Raw genomic sequence first — 17,716 nt, 5'->3', positions numbered from 1 at the left:
ATATTCTGTGTTTCTCATTTATAAAATCAATGCTGACATTTTATTGCTGTTGACATTGTTAGACACAAGGATACATACTGCACATGCGGAAGAAGGGGAAAAAAAAAAGAAAACATAAATCCCCTTATCATTTCATCCATTATTGAGGCAAAACTTGTGGTGGTTACTTTAAACTGATATTTAACTTTGCATATTGCAGCATCTGTTGAAGGTCCAGTGTGTATCATTTAGGAGTATCAATGTCCAGAAATGGAATGTAATATGCATAGGTATGTTTTTATTAGTGTATAATCACCTAAATATAAGAATCATTGTGCTGTTACCTTAGAATGAGCTGTTTTTATCTACAGACGCCGAGGGTTGCCTTCCACAGAGGCCACCATGTTGAACCGCTATGAAGAGTGTGAGTTGCAATCTGCAACTGCGCCGCTAGATGCCACTGAATCCTACACACTGGACCTTTAAAGTAGCAGATCAGCCTGCTTGATGAAAGGCAAATGGAAAATTCCAAATTGTTGTTTTGTAAAAAAAAAAAGTAACAAAAACACTTTTATAATCAAATGCAATCTAACAGACCTTTTTCACAGCAGACATTTGACTTAAGGAAAGGCACAGGTGTGATTAATGACACTAGTAATGGACCTATAAGTGCACCCGTCATGAATGTTATTTGCACTATTTCCTGTTAAAAAGTCTGCTTGAAAAATGTCTGTACAGTGCTTCAGAACAGACTACAAACAAATAGCTTAACATTGTACTTATCTCATTACATTCTGTATGGTATTCCAATTGCTACAGTATGTTGTACATGTGTTACTGTCCACTACCTGCAAATTCCTCATCACACATTTTGAGGAGGGAAACCCAGAAGATTAGTTGTAAGCTAAGATATGCGTCACCTCACAGGAAATATGGTGGTCCTGGATCAGAAATAGAACACAAAACCTGCTATTTCTACAGTCGCCACAGAATCATTTAATTGGCTAACAATTGTGAAATTATTGTATTGAATATAGAAGTTAAGTCAGTTAGTTTAGCTGTTTATTTTTTGCTGACAAGATTTTTATTGTTTTTAAATTTGATTTTGAAAAACTAAAACTTGTTGAGAAAGAGAAAGCTTTATATACTGTGAATTAATCAGCTAATCTTGGCTACACTGCAGCTTTTTTCAGCGTGTATATTTTGAAATCACATTTATGATGTCAGTGTTTGTTGGTTCATAGAATTAAAACAAAGAGTTTCCCACCAGAAGTGTGAAAATGTCTATGTGACTGTTAAATTTAACAGTTTCTATGTTGTATTAGGGAAAAAAAAAATCATACTTTTAATTTATTTATGAAGTAAAACAGGGCAAATTAAGCTTTAACTGGTGAGTGTGATAAGTTTGTGTGGAGTCATGTTTAGGTGAGTCAGCTCTCACAGCCAGGCTGTTTCCAGACCAGTTCATTAAGAGTGAAGCTGTGCTCGCTGGTTTGATATGTTTCTTTACCTACTCCAATTAAACCTTAGGTGCTCTCTCAATGAACTGCCGGTCAACTCTCCCACTGATCAATATCTCGTCATAGGTGCTACGCTTAAAATGGACGCCAGAGTCTGTTGCTTTCTCCAGAATATGTAAGATGAATTGCCCGCTGCTTCTGTGCTTAGAATCCTCTCCTGGATCAGCCGTCCTGAGGGTCAGTTTCCTCCTCCTCTTCCTCGGGTACAGGACTTTTCAGCTTACCTACACACACACACACACACACACGACTCAAATGTAAAGATACTGAATGATTTAATTAATGTTATTTTAGACATTCCCAAAAGGTTGGTATTATATATCCATTATGAGTCCATTATATCAGATACAGTGATGGAAAGTAACTAAGAACATTTACTCAGACTGTACTTGAGTACAATTTTGAGGTACTTAAGTATTTCCATTTCATGCTACTCTACTACAATACAGACAGAAACATTCTACTTTTTACTTGACTACAGTTATTTGACAGCTTTAGTTACTTTGCAGATTCTGATTATTAATACAAAAGTAATAATCATAATAATAATAATAATAAAAGGACCAGTATGTAGGACTTAGTGGCATCTAGTGGTGCAGTTGCACAAAGCAACTCCCTCGCTTCACCCTCATACACTAAGAACAACTCTTGAATTTCCAATTTTACCAGTGGCAGCATCGTCCTATACACGTTGTTGCTTACGGTCACTTTTTTTTGTTATCTGTTTTCTGTGCCCTGCAGACCCCTACCCTCAGCCTCCGTTGTCACCACAACCACCAAATTTTGAAAATGGCCGGCAAAGTGATGACAATGAAAGAGATACTAAAAACAAAGAAAAAGCTATATTGTTTTTGTTTCAATTTAGCATCTTACCCTCATCCTTCCCCCATTCAAAATGTTAATATCAATTTTAATACCTTTGTAACTAAACTAATTAACCCTTAGAACACATGATAAACTATATCCTTATCCGGAGTCACAACATGTAAACAAATACTGTCATTAACTGAAATGGTACACAACTTTTACAAGTGTATATATAGTAGTACTAGCAGTAAAGGTTGAACAGCACAAAGTCCCTCTAATAAATCCTCCTGTTTCCAATTGCATGTTGGACACAGCATCAACAGGAAATACCTGCTAAATCATTGAATAAGAGCAGGAAACAGGCAAAAAATATGTCTACGTCTATGATAGAAAGCAAAAGATGAATCACTTAAACGGAAAAAAACAAACGTGTGTATTACGGTCAGTTTTTACGATAAACCAGAGGATTCCACGTATCACGAGCTGTTGGTGGATCCCATTTATTTATTTCCTTCCCCTTTGCAGCACATCCCATCTGTGGACATTTAGCCTCTCAGGGTGTAAAACACCGGGACACATGCTGCATAAACCAACACACTCATTCACAAACACAGAGAGACATGTCAGCTGTTGACGCAGTGATAGGGGATGGTGATCTCCAAATAGTAGGGTCACGCAGATGTGAGGAAGGCAGGCAGGCATGTAATGTTATTTATTGCTGCATAAATGGTGCACACAAACAAAACATCATGTCCTTTCTAAAAACCTTTTTTTCTTCAATCTCGTACTCTTAATGTTTTAATCTCTTAATGGTTGTCCCAATGGGTCTGTTCCATCCCCGGTGGGTTTATATGGTACATTTTAGCCAACTATCAAACTCCTGCATGTTTGTTATGAAAGACCACTGAGAGTAAAAATGTTCCAGACCGTCATGAACATGGACAAACCCCCAAATACAACAAACGTGTTTTAGTGTTTTAGCATAAAATGCACGAGAATATCCAGAAAGACTTTAAGTCAAGGATAAAGAACTCTCACACATTCAGTAAATGTTCAATATAATACATCTTTATTCACAGCCGTTTCTACACAAGCACCAACATCACCTACGGTAATTTAAATTCAGACTGATTTAGTACATTTAACTAAAATCTTTATGTGCATGTGTCTGCATGAGAGGGCGGAAGAGAGAGAGCAAATCAAAACACACAGTATTTATGTGTCGCACAAGAGTGAAGCAGTGTGTTAATGGGATCAGATGAGCAGCAGTGAGTAAGACGGGAAAAGCTGGCTATTGGGAGACAAAGAGATGACAGTGAGCGAAGGTGGCTATCGGGAGACGGAGTCCGGACTGGACGCTTCCTTTTTGTGGTCACATGACAAATCTGAGGAAAATGGGGTAATCAGAGGAGTTTGGGGGGGGGGGTAGAAAAAGAGAATAGAAAGTTGATAGATCATGCAAAGCCACAAAAGGAGAACAGACAAGAAAGAGAGAGGAGTTAGTACTGTTAGTAGTCAAGAGATTTACAGGATATTCACAGTGCTTTTATGGAAATGTAAACAGAGTGAATTATTAGTGACAGACTGAGTGTGTGCAGTGTTCGTTGTTCAGATGCAGTCAAAGTTTAATGGAATATTTTTAGCTTTTACTGCACGTAACACTTTAAAGCTGCACTTTGCATTTGCAATTATTGTTGAGCAAAAAGCTGACAGACTAATTAAGATATTATGGTTATGGACAGAGCAACTGTATTATTCATTTAGAGCTGTGTCTCTATCTACCTGATGAATTAATGTACAATATTTACTCTCTTAGCTGAGTTTTCCTCTCTCAAGCTGCCAGATGTTCCAGCATGTCTTTTGGTGCTGGGCAGGTATTGTATAGCAGTGGTGGAATGTACATTTACTCAAGTACTGTATTTAAAATCTAAGTTACTTATACTTCACTCAAGTCTTTTCTTTTCATGCCACTTTCTACTTCTAGACTTATAAATATATAAATATTGTGCTTTTTACTTTACTGCATTTTCTGACAGATTTATTTACTAGTTACTTTACAAATTAAGGTTTTTTATATACACAAAACATTTTCTCGATGAGTCTTAAATTATTTTACTTGGGTTACATTTTCAAGTAAAGGCTCTGAATACTTCCTCCACCACTGGTGTACGGTTGCTTTATCAGGGCTTATTTGCTGAACACAGCTGCCTGCAGAGATTGATAAGAGCAGCTCAGGCGTAGCAAACAGCTGAGGGAGACAAAAAGTTCCTTAAAGCCCCAGAATTTTAATTTAGCCTTGATCTGGATGCTACAAGCAACTCCTTTCATGTTACATTTGATTCAATGTTAATATAAGATTTACTGATTAATGCAGTTTTACTGCATTCATTTGGCACTAAATGAAAACGTGTACCAGTGAAGCAAACAAAGAGTTGGTGACTTATGGAAGACAAGTCCAGATAACTTATAATAACTATTGATTTATTTGTGGTACGAAATGGTATGAAAATGGTAGTTTGTTATTTTATTATTGCATTTAAACAATTTAAATATATCTGCTTTTGTTTTGTAACTAAGAGTTGATGAGTAATATATATATAATATATATATAATAAGTAGATCAGCAAAATAATGTAGTGGTTGCTGGTTATTATTCAGTATGAATTTGTCAATGAAATGAATACTAGTGTGTGTTTGTGTGTGTAAGACTAACAGTATACTCCAAATAACTTGGATGAATGGGAAATGTTTGCACAATGCTTTTGGGCTTACAGCCAATCAGAAGTGCTGCCTTTTGGTATCATTTACCTCGGGTTGGTGAGACAAACATTGAAATTCTTTCTAAAATACACCACTGACAAACCATATAATGTTATTTTTGCTTGCTGTGTATTTTTCTCTTACTTCCATGTAATAACGCTCATTTTATTTCCCTATCACCTTTAGTTGTAGCCCTACGTGAATCTGACAAAAATGAACACAGTATTTAATTTATTTTGGAGTATACTGCTGGCCAAAAGTGTGTTTTCTGTCTTTAAACAGTTTACCCCCTGAACTGTTGCTCTCTGCCACTCCTCTCTCCTGATTGGCTAACAGCAGACTCGCTTCATTCCCATTGGCTTCCTCTGGCCCATTGTGATTAGCCCACAGGGTAGCGGTGGCATATAGCTGTGCTGTGATTGGGCTTAGCTGATCGTCGGTGTCACAGAGCCCCGCCCCCAGAAGGTGTTGCTCCACCCCCAGCTGAAGCTCTGAGGAGAGAAGAGCGCCTCTAGTGGAGAGATACTTCAGCTACAGGCACGTCGCAATAGAGCGGAAGAAGCCCAAAATAACAACACTAAAATTAATTTGTGATTCAAAATTGTAACTGAAAATTATAAACACAACTGAACGAGAAAACCAGAAGATACAATAATCCAACAGAATATAAACAGTAGCTTTCCCTGACATCTTGTGTAAACCATAAATATTCCACTCAGGCAGGAGCGTCGGGGGAAGGCATCAGACAAATTTGTCTCACTTAGCAGTATGTTTATGGAAGAAAGTTGCTGATTTATTATAAAAAATCTACTGCTATCCGTGGAAAATATCACTAATTAACACCAAACTGTAAAATGGACACAAAAACACAAGAGCCAATGTAAGTTTTTAACGTGGCCTACTTTTCCTACGAGTCATACGAGTTATATTCAGTTTGATTTGTAGATGTCCGTCAAAAACCCTGCGTCATGCGCCAGCAGAGACGAAATATTTATGTAAATGCTAAACCACCAACATGAAATGATCATAAAACACTGTAAAACCACAGTGTGAGAATAAAATTGAATCAGATTAATGAATAAAACACTTCTCTTTATCCTGCTGTATGTAAATCCATGCATTTGGTGCATAGGCTGTTACTCATGGGGCTATTAGCTAACTGGCCTACACACAAACACACACACACACAGTCTCTCTCAGACGGGATCAATAAAAGAAAAGCTTTTATTGTCTCCACTTCCCGGAACCAATTCAGTGCTGCACTCACTGGCAGAGAGCTCGGCACACACACTTATGTTTTTCTTCCTATTTGTCTTCCTTACTTTTTCCTCTGAAGCCTGCACCTTTCCCCACAGACTCATCAAAATAGACTTCTCTGTCTCACATTTGAAGTCAAATATACGCTTTAAAGATTATGAAGGCCTTGCTTAGTCAACCTCTCTAAATTGTTGTGCTAAAGAGAAGTGCTGCAGCACTGCTCCTTCTGGCCCAGTAACAGTTTTATAAATTATTCAGTACAGGCGATGATAACAACATGACAACAAAGTCTTACAGCGATAAAAGCCATCATACAGGTGCACTATGGACACTCTGTGTGTAAGAGTTGTATGTTACTTAGCCTGCACGCCCAAGTAATGAAAATAATAATAATAGACAAAAAGAGAAACATAAAATAATAGTAATAAACTAATTTTCATGACTGTTATCAGGGAAAGGGGTCTGTGCTGCATTTGAGGACTGTTTATATTGACAGTTTTGGTAGAACAGATCAGCCAGACAAACACACACACACACACACACACACACACTGTAAAACCTGATGAGTTAGTTCATCTCAGATTGTTTGAGGAAACTGATTGCCTTAAACTGTTTACATGTATTACCTCCAACAATTTAAGCATGTACAAGTAACTCAAGTATTTATTGTTAAGTTAACTTGGGTAATTGAACACATTTCATTCAGTTAATTTAACTTAAAACTAGCAAGTATATTACACTCATATGCAGGATTTCTCCCAACTTACTTAAAATGTGTTATTAATCTGAATAAGACGACCTTAAATACATGTTGCTGTTGTTGTTGCAACTTAAATTGAATTTACTCGTTCACAATTTATCAATTATCAAAATAATATCCAATTAGTTTTGGGGTTTTGGGGCTTACATTTATGTAATGATATAAAGTCACCCTTAAGAAAATGAGTCGATGGAACAAACTGGAATTATATTACCAATACTGAAAATACTGCACAAAGTTAGTTAGCTATTACTTCACCAATTCGTTTTTAATGTGGGTATAATTCATGGGAGAATTCATGAGTAAGTTATGTTAGCTTACTTCTTTTGTTAAGCTATGTTGTTAGGATTTACAGTGCAAACACTCATTTACAATATAATTGACTCACTAACAATGTTAACCTTACTGTTGTAAATAATGTTGTATATCATTAGAAAACAATAGCTAAGTAGTACCAGTAGTTCTATTGATTATCCTGACTAACAATGTCCTCCTCTGGTAAGAAAATCTGTTTTACAGTGTGCTGTTTGAATGCTGTCTGGTCAGAGTTTGACTCTAGAAGGTTATTTTCACATTCATCTACTGAAAGTGGAAAGTTTCTCTGTGCTCAATGAAAAGCAGATTTTATACATCAAAAATAGTCTGGACGGCATTCCTGGTCCAGTATGCAACTTATACAAGTGTGATGTAGAAACCTGAAGCCATCAGTGCACATCCACTGAGAATGGACTTTACAGTGAAGTAGGAGACATCTTGTGCCCAGCAGCAAAACTTCAGAAATAAACAAAATTAGCATATTTATAGATTCTGGAATTTTTTAATGAGGTTGAAGGAGTAGATGCCCTTTCAAGGATTCATACTTTATTTTCTAGAAAAAAGTTCCAGTTCCAAGCAGACTCTTGAATGTCTCAATATGTCTGGAGGAAATCTTCAAATGTTTTACATTTTAAGGTAGAAATCTCAAAATTTGTTATATTCGATAAACAAAAGATCAAATGAATAAAAGTGTGAACAATAAGAAAAGAATGGATCCTTTAAAATATATTTCGTCCTAATAGTGTGACACAGAACAAGAACAAGCCCAAGAGCCACCTTGTTTCATAATCCATACTTTAAGAAAGTAACCGCCAACCCCCATCACCATCCCCCACCACCCTGCCAGCTGAGCCTACTGATCTAAAAAAACACAGAAGTGGGAGTAAAACCAGAAATAGCTACAAAAAACACAGAGAAAGACAAACAACATCTAATAAAACAAAACGAACTGAACTTCCATACGAAAAGCAAACATATAGATACCACATAGTAGACACTGTGGAGAGGAGGGAGGAGACTGGTATGTATACAGCTGCAACAAAACCACCAGTACATCCACTGCAGAGCTTAAAGTACATACAGCATCAGTAGAAAGTCTTACTGATCTATGTTATAGAAGCTAAGGTTTTCTGACATAAAGAACTGATGTGTCACTGCAGTGGGTATTTGCTCAAAAACTCTGTTTCACATCTTTAGTCTCATTATGAGAACCACTGATTTGATATTCAGCTTCTTAAGTGACGTTTGTCCAACAACATGCTGATTGTTGGTTCGGTCACGCCTTAAATCAACTCTGACTGCACCTAATTCCTGAAGGACAAAAGATGGGTCTGTTGCTAGTAAACCAGAATTAAGAGATCTTTAGCGTGAAAGACACGCAATGCTTCTTTCTGCCTCGGCTTTCAAGGATATTTTCTACAGATGTTTACAGGCGCCATCCCTTTTCTGTCAATGCTGCCAAATGACTTTAGTTTGTATTTTAAATTACTATAAATGTCTTTGTTTGTTCTGCCATCATTTGCTTGTCATTTTCCCATTTTAGAGGCATTTTAATGGTGAGTAACTGTAAAAAAGGAAAATTATTCTGTTCAAACAGATGCACCAAGTAAATTCTCCTCATAATCCTCTCTTCAGGGGGAAATGGATTTCTTCTGCTTTCCTTGCACAGAGCATCTTTTATACCTTTCCAGACATTGTGCAAAATCATGAGCAGACCAGGCTGAAAACTGTGCTGTGTTTACCTTTCATGGTGGGCGGGGCGTAGGTGCTCTGCTTCCTCTGAGCGCCATCTGAAGCCTGGAGAACAGAAAGGAAAAACATTGTAACATAAGTCACGCAACTAGAACAGGAAGCTGCATTTAAAACTATTCTAAAGCCATGCAATATAATGTAAAAACAATGGATGTAAAGTGGAGGTTCTTTTGCTTATACATAAAAATGAATATCAAATAGGAGACAGGATAGACCATGTTTGTCCTCCCTAATCTCATTATAGGGAAATTTAGGTCTAATTAAACTTAGGGAAATTAAACTTAGGGAAGTTTAATTAGACCATAGGCCAAGTGACTGTAAGAGATTTTGTGTTTTCTTGCTGGTTTGTTTCCCTACTCCTCCCGGCATGCATGTATAAATAACATTAATACAAACCTGTGACTCTCCGCTGGCGTTCTGTTGGTCTCCAACATCTGCAGGAGAGACGAGACAGCAGCATTGAGCTCTTTATTGATTCGTCCCTAGCTCACTTTTATAACTTGATGGCACATTGCCGTTACCAAATCTGCATGACCGATGTTTCTAAGCCCCACAAGCGAGAGCTCGGGGATCTAATGGTGTTGTGTCAGTCTGTTGCTCAATCAGTCTGCTAGTTCAAACCACATTGGTCAGGTTTGGCAGTGGGCCTTGTTTCCTCTGGGGCCTGAAGCTGTGCTGTGATCATGTTGGGACCAAACAGCTTTTAGATAAACTCCATATGAACAGCTCTACAGTTTGTTCATTGTTAATAAAGTTTGCCAGCACCCAGTGCAGGAATTCCTGGAATCAGTATTAAGCACCTTTTTAACACCTGCAGGTGATTACAGTCTCTTGAATAAAGGGCCATTGACCAAGGGGTTACTTGGCTAGATGCTGATATTTTTGGCTTTCAGAATACATTTTGTTTGTAACAAAAGTATATTAACTCCCTTTAACTCACTCTCTTACCACTGTTACAACCAGCAATATTCTTTAGCTTTTATTGTCAATAAATCAAGTGCAAAACCAACAATCTCTTAGTACGTCTCTCAGTGCTTTCCAGCTTCCCCAGCTTCTTACAACTACTACTGGGGACGTGACTCTTTAAAAACAGGGGCAAATACTTAAACAGGAAAAATAGTGCACTTGTTTGGGACTATTTTTAGTGGCGGACTAATCAACACTTGGTGCTCTAGTAAGTATTTGGGGCATCAGGATGGTGTTTGTGGGACTGGGTCTGTGTTCATGGTAACAAAGGAATATGTCACACAGTGCAGCTTAATGCTCATGTTTTGAATCTTAGCTGTAAACTAAATGAGTTTAAAACACCAACAGATTTTTGGCTCTGGAGGAAATAAAACAAACTCAGGGGATGTATCTTTTAAGAAAGACCAAACAGCATTATTTAAATATCAGCATTTGTTGAGGACAAACTACTGAAAATAATTCAGTAACTTAAGACAACATCTGCACTGTTTGTCATGGTGATCTTCTTGGTTTCAAAGCTGAGCACACAGTCACTTCTTGTTTCTACAGCTGGCAGCTGGTTTCCACTCTACAGACTCTGACTGTCAGTGGTATATTGGCAAAAAAATAAGAATGAAAATTTGGGAGGAATTTTGTGCACAGATCAACTTTGGGCCATGGAACACTTTTTAAGGTTGGAAGCATTAAATTTACGAGGGAGAAAGAGAGAAAATGAATTCCAAATTCTGTGATTTGATTTCTTCCTTGAATTAGAAGACACTGAAGTTTTGTTATGTTGTTATGTTTATGTTTCCAGTCTTCCTGCTGCGTTTGATACCAACATTCTTGTTCTCCGATTTCTTTGAGAAACAGAAAAAGGGCTGCAGGCGCCTGCAGAGCTTTATAAAGCTACACTGGAACCAGACTCACAGAGCTGAGCTCACAAAATGGAATCAGGCCGATTATTCAATCAGTCAGTTCCTGTGTAGAGGGATTTATAAGAGCTGAGAGCCGACACACGCACACACACATACACTTTAGGCATCCATCAGTCCAGTCTGAACACTGAGATCACTTACCAAAAGCTGCAGCACAAATCTAATAAAGGCTCCATTATAGCTGCCGCTTTTCAGCTCTCTCCATCTCCCCCTCATCTCTTCCTCTCTTCCTCTCTCTCTCTCTTTCTCTCTCTCTCTCTCTCTCTCTGTCTCACCTGTGCCAGGTTGTCTGTAGATCTGCAGAGTAGCAGGAGTTGGTCTTCTGCGGCGGATCTGAGGTAAACACAAACGCACAGATGTTTTGGTAAGATTTCCCTCTGATCCAACATGGGTTTTTTGACAATTATTCTCTTTACGTTAGAACAGAAAGCTCTGAGGTCAGACTTAAAGCTCACCTGTTTTCTTCGTCCTATAATGTGTAATTTACTGTAACCATCTGGTTGGTTTTATTGCCATTGTTCTCGATGTTTTATCTCGGCCTCCAGCACAAAGTGTCAGCTCACTGTCCAAATAATTAAAGAGGCTAACTGGAGCCCATTTCTTACACTGTAATAACATAACTAAAACGTATTTGTAGAAACTTAATTGAGGGCACTTCATTAACACTTAATTGTTTGGTTTATTATTCCAAATACCTCTTACTGTCCATTTACAGTTTTAGTACCTACCTTATTTACCTACTTACAGGGCTCCTCAGTCTCCCACGATTGTCCAACTGTCCCAGACCTAACAAACATGGTCCCAAATTGGACTTATTTTTTCTATATAAAAAATATAGTTCTTCCATAGTCCATTGTTCTTTTAGTAACTGGTCGAGTTACTGTTTCTTGTTTATTTCTGTTCAATAAATGCATCACTGTAAAATGCAGTGCAAATGCAAACCTGTTTCCAACTGGTATACGGCGATGGGAATTTACATACACACTATCATTATTTAGCCAAACAATCACAAACTCACTACAGCAGACATTGCATATTTGAAGTAGACAAAAAAAATTGAAATCAACAAAGAGAAGCTCAAGCAAACTATTTAAATATTTACAAGCTCAAACTAATATTTACATATAAGCCATAGAGAGAAGTCAAATGCACCTCACACGCCATACCTACTGACTAACTGCACACGGTGCAAGAGGAGAGGGAGAGACCCCGGCACTGTCGGCAGAAGAGCTGTGCAGCATGCATGGGAATTAATTACAATACAATACAGTATATACCGGTCACTTTTTAGAAATAAAGTCACTGAGAGGGTCTGAAAAGTCACTAAATCTATAGTGACAAAGTCGTCAAGTTGGCAGCACTGGTCGATTTTGTGTGTGTAAGCGTCTGACGTAGCATAGAGCTTGTGCCGGTGCCACCTCACATTTTCCAAATTTGAACACCTAACAATTAAAATCTTATATATCCCATAACTAACTGTCATAATTTCATTTGCAATGATACATTTCTCAACCATCCCAGAATTGTCGCAGACACTGCAGCTTTGTGTCCCAGGTGCTATTTTTATTGTCCCCGGGACATCCTTAATTTTGAGCACAGACTTTATTTAGAAGTAAGAATAGCGTGGCAAACATTTTCTATTGTCCTAAAGGCTAACATCAAGAACCCATAAATGTTTATTTTCCTGCCTAATCCTCTTAAAAAGTAGGCTGTAAAAGGACAATGAGAAAAATGTCCTAATAATGACAATTCTTCTAACACGCTTGTACAGCCTTAATAACTACATTTACCAATGTAGCTAATGTAAAGATTGGATTAAACCCACAGTTCCTTAAAACAAAACTACATAAAAATCCTTGGCTTGGCTCACAGCTCTCAGATGAAGGTAACAACACTGCAGGAATGTAAATGTTCATTGTCATCCTGGAGGGGAGACATGGTTTACAAGATGGTATCTCATAAAACCATTGCTGAAATTTATCTTTGACTTCTGGGAATTCTGACAGTTTTCAACACAGGGGCTCCCCCAACAACCACACAGGGGCCCTAATCTGTCACTGTTCATTACCAACGCCATTAAAAAACAACTTCCGGTTTCCGTCGACTAAACGGTTCGTAAAGACGTCAGAGACCAGCATCCAACACTCACGCCTTACAGAGAGCTGTTCTAACTCACTGATGTGTGTAAGCGTGTATGAAAGACCAGCTTCTGTTTCTCTCAGAGTTCGTTAAAAGAAAATTACACCTCAAGTACAGATACAATACACCTGATTCATCTGTGGCGTTCTGTACATTTCAGGAGTTAAATTGGCCTTTCTATCGCACTGCTTAGCTCTCCCACCTCTATGTAAGAAAGATTAGTTGGTTAGTGATGTCCCATGTTTATCAGAATGCCTTTTATACACTCCCCCAAGAGAACGGGTGTGAACTTGTTGCAATCAGCTGCAGATTGTCCATGGTGGGGGTAAATTTAACTCAAACTGTGTCAGTTGACCTTCCTGGATAGTCACATTTACATCACCAGCTACTTGAAAAGTGGTTAGTGGGAGAGAAGGATTTTTTTCTGTTTCTGAGTAATTTGTAACACTGAAACTACAGTAACCATTTCAGGAATGCAGAATTACACATTGGATGTGTTTTTCTAGTGTTAAATAGTTGTATAAGGTATTTGAGGGTGTCTTTAATTCTCCAAACCACCTGCTCACAAACACACACACACATTACACCTTTGCCAATTGCCATTAAAACCAACCAGCCGGCAAAACACTCAAATGTGTCACATGCACGGCCACTCAAATATGACGGACCCATTAAATACACATGCCAGATACACAAACAGCACTTCTCATAAGACGGACTTATGCACACATGCTGGTCTGCACCCACACACAGATCTCAGATAGAAGCTCCATTCAGCCCTCACATGCATGAACACATACCATCCACCCCACTCTGTAACACACACACACACATGCTCAGATGCACTCACATGTTCGGCAGCCTGTGGGTCCAGCTGTCCCTGCAGCGGAGGTACAGCAAACTGGATCTTCTTCGGACTGCTTGGCTCCATTATTACTGACTGAGAGATAGAAAGAAAGACAGACAGAAAGAGAGAGAGAGAGAGAGAGAGAGAGAGTGTGTCAAGGAGGGAGGGAGTAGAGAGGGAGGGAGTGGTCTTCTCTCGACCGATGGGGTCCATTATCACTAATTGACAGAGAAAGAAAGAATAGTAGCCTAGTCATTGCAGCATTTTCCAAAACATATGCTCTGATGCAGAGTGAAGTAGAGTAATAATGTCAGACATGTGTACGTTACTTGTCTTTTTAAATCTTGTGATGTTATTCTGAACTGCAATAACCAAAAAAGTACATACTATGTGCTCAGTCTGACTCATAACTACTACAACTGCTACAGCTATCAGTTTACTGCTAGTAGCCACATTTAGCCCCGCTTCAATGTTAATTGAGTGCTTTTTTATGAAGAACATTGAAAGTTAAAATGGCAATTGGTTTAAAGGTCCATTGTGTAACATTTAGGAGCATCTATTGACAGAAGTTAAATATAATATGTTGTGTTTTCATTAGTGTGTAAATGCCTGAAAAAGAGAATACCTCAGCCAACATATTTTTTTCCTATACTTGCTTGGAGGATGAGGCGAGGCCTTTGTAATCTGCAACTACACTGCTATGCCACCAAATCCTATACAGTGGTCCTTTAAGTGCATACCTGTCTTCATCATGGTTTGCATTGTTATAATTCTGATGAGAGAAAAGACCATTCAGATGCACATTTGAGTCTACTGCTATCAGCTCAGTGAGCCTGTACTTTTGAGCTAAATGCTAGCGCTAGCATGGCAACATGCTTACAATGACGATACTAGCTTGCTGTTGTTTAGCAGGTATAATGTTTATTAAGTTCAGCATCATAGTTGTTTCTGTGTTGTGTTCATAAACACAATACAGCTGAGGCTGATGGGAATGTAATTAGCTTAGCTGCTGGTATTTGGTCATACTGCTATTTGGACAAATGGGCGTTTTTGGTGAAGATGTACCAAATTTAATGGCTATCCATTCAGTAGTTGTTGAGACACTTAACTCAAAACCTCATGCCAACCTCATGGTGAGGCTAGATGAAAACTCAGAGGATCATAGTCTAACCATAAATGTTTGTATGAAATATTGTGCCAAACTGATGTTGATATGTAAGACATGAAAATGTCTTTGATTCATCTAGCGCCAACAGTAGGTCAAAGTTAGTAGGTGTCATCCTCCTGGCATCATGAAAATATCTGGGCATGCCAATCCACCCAATAGTTGCCATGAAATTTCAACTAAAAGTGTCAACTTCATGGATCACCAGAGTCTGTAGGCTCCATGCTCTAGGGAACATGAATTTCTATACAAAATTTCATGTCAGTTCATCCAATATTTGATAATTCAGTCAGTTTTGGACTGGTCAAATGACATTACCATCTAGAACCATTGTTGAGAATTTTAACATAGATACAATGCATGCTGTGTGTTCATGAATGCATGTTTTTACACAATTTGATAAGCTAAAGGTTTAGTGTGCAGGATTTAGGGGCATCTAGCAACTGAACACCACGCGTGTCTGTATTTGATGCCCTGGGAATGAAAGCAGGCTGTGAAGTCCGTAGGAGAAACTGCAGTGACCTCGAAAAGCACAAAAGGCCATATCTATAGCCAGCATTTGTCCGTTCTGGGCTACTGTATAAACATGGCAGCTCAACATAATGGACAAGGCGACCTGCAGCATATGTAGATAAAAACTAATACTGAGTGTAACTCAGAAAATTGGTTTTCCTGCATTTCACAAATGCATTTACAGATCTTTCTCACTTTGAATCTCAGATTAAATTATCAGGACTTGCTAACTTTTGTTGAACCAAGATATTAACACAGTTTGTTAATGTTTTACTTCAAAAGCTAATAATTTATATTCTAGGACCTTGTAATCCTTATATATGCCAAAAAATACAAGTTGCCATTTTTACAGTGTGGTGTTTTTAGAGTATTTTCTATGTTGTACTTCTATATGGACAATTCAGGGTGTTTTGCATATTTTCAGGAAATGTAGGGTTTAGAAAGTACAACCAACACCCCACAACCCTTCTCAGAAAATTGTGAGCATGCATCAAAGGGAAAAAGGGTAACATTTGTTGTATTTGTCATATTTTATTAATTCAGGTAACAGCTCAGTTTCCTGTAATTTTTATTGACTAACATGAAGGTCTAAATCTCTAAATCCTGTGTCAAAGCCCTGTTCACACTGCCAGCTATACAATTATGGCTAGTAAAGACTTTATTTCTCTACTTTTTTATTGCATTGCTTAAAAAAAGTCCAATAATATGAGTCTATAAATACTTAAATCATTCAATAAAATACCCAAAACGTATAGTTTTGGAAAATGTAAAGTCCCCCAAGATTAATAAAACTGCTAAATTCCCAGAAAATTTACAGCGGAGATGATTTCAGTCTTTAGCTACACAACCTGTGCTTACACATACTTAACATCATTTCCAAACCATTTTTTTAAGCTTTACCGTAAGTTCTCAGATTTATGACCCTCTTGGTGGTCATATAGGAGAAAAAAAGTATGTGCTGACGTAGAAATCCATGCAGAGGGAAATTAATATCAAGGATCTGCTTTTAACAATTCATGTGCTAAAAGTGCTCAGCAAAGATGCATTCATAAGGGCAATGAAACTTTCAGTCTGGACCTCAAATGATGGATTTTGAGATCTAACATGCTGTGAGTTGTTGCCTTTTTCCAGGTTATTATGTGCAGGACATTGTATTATTGTTTAAATATTATACATTAAAAACCTTTTTTATGCAATCATACTGTAATATCCTGCTTTGAATTCTAGACAGATATTCAGCTTGCTTTGCACTCGGTTTTGTCCAGTTCAGTTCAGTTTTGTGCACACAGATTTCCACAACAGGATTTTCACCATATGACCCAAAGGGCTTCATATATATAAAGTGCATGTCAGCATGGTCTCCATGCAAGGCCATGCATTTGCACCTTCTTCCTTGAATCAGCCACCTTTTAAATGTGATATATTTACTTTTCACTTCATCAATCCATATGTGTGCACTCGGGTGTGTGTGAATTTGTGTATTCAGGAAATAAATTGAGATACAGTTTCACAACTCTACACACCTTTGCAAATGATATGGCCACAATAATACCTTCATATTTATAAAGTATCAGATGTCAGAGCTTACATGAAAAACTACAGTTTTTAAAATAGCTACATCTTAACTGAACATCAATGCCATAATATCACTTTGGCTAAAAATAAAGCAGACCGGTTTTTCACTAATGGGTTTCTGATTTCAAACTTTAAATCTCTTTAACTTCATTGTCAGAAGTAAAAAAAAAAAAATTTGATGAATGAAAATATTGTCATTTTTTTCTGCATGTATTGTTACAAAGAAATGTATAATGTGAAATTAACAAGGTGAAAGAGATTTTCCATTTCACTCTGACTATAAATGATGTACAAACAGAAATTAGAGGCTAAGTAAGTAAAGAAAAAAAGAAGTTATCCTCTTACTATTCCTCTTTGTTTCTCTATGCATCTGCCATTCTCTACCCCCAACTCAGAAACATTTCTTTTGCCACCAGTGACATCAGTGTGTGCATGTGTGTGTGT

At 37.8% G+C, this 17,716-nt stretch overlaps 1 protein-coding gene across 1 annotated transcript; it reads right to left on the bottom strand.

The window, feature by feature from the left end:
• Positions 1–1,304: 1,304 nt before the first annotated feature.
• On the bottom strand, positions 1,305–14,166 carry LOC118329775 (protein phosphatase 1 regulatory subunit 1C-like). The gene is made up of 5 exons (XM_035664063.1): positions 14,023–14,166; positions 11,309–11,366; positions 9,547–9,584; positions 9,141–9,195; positions 1,305–1,723 (listed from the first exon to the last, which is right to left on the bottom strand). Exons 1-5 carry the CDS (start codon positions 14,101–14,103, stop codon positions 1,662–1,664), a joined length of 294 nt encoding a protein of 97 aa, XP_035519956.1. The 5' UTR covers positions 14,104–14,166; the 3' UTR covers positions 1,305–1,661.
• Positions 14,167–17,716: the final 3,550 nt, after the last annotated feature.

Source organism: Morone saxatilis, unplaced genomic scaffold (genome assembly GCF_004916995.1).
Source record: "Morone saxatilis isolate NCDOM2014 unplaced genomic scaffold, NCSU_SB_2.0 Contig19, whole genome shotgun sequence".
NCBI classification, from domain to species: Eukaryota; Metazoa; Chordata; class Actinopteri; family Moronidae; genus Morone; species Morone saxatilis.
The sequence above is the reverse complement of the archived record's forward strand: the minus strand, read 5'-3'. Positions and strand labels throughout refer to the sequence as shown.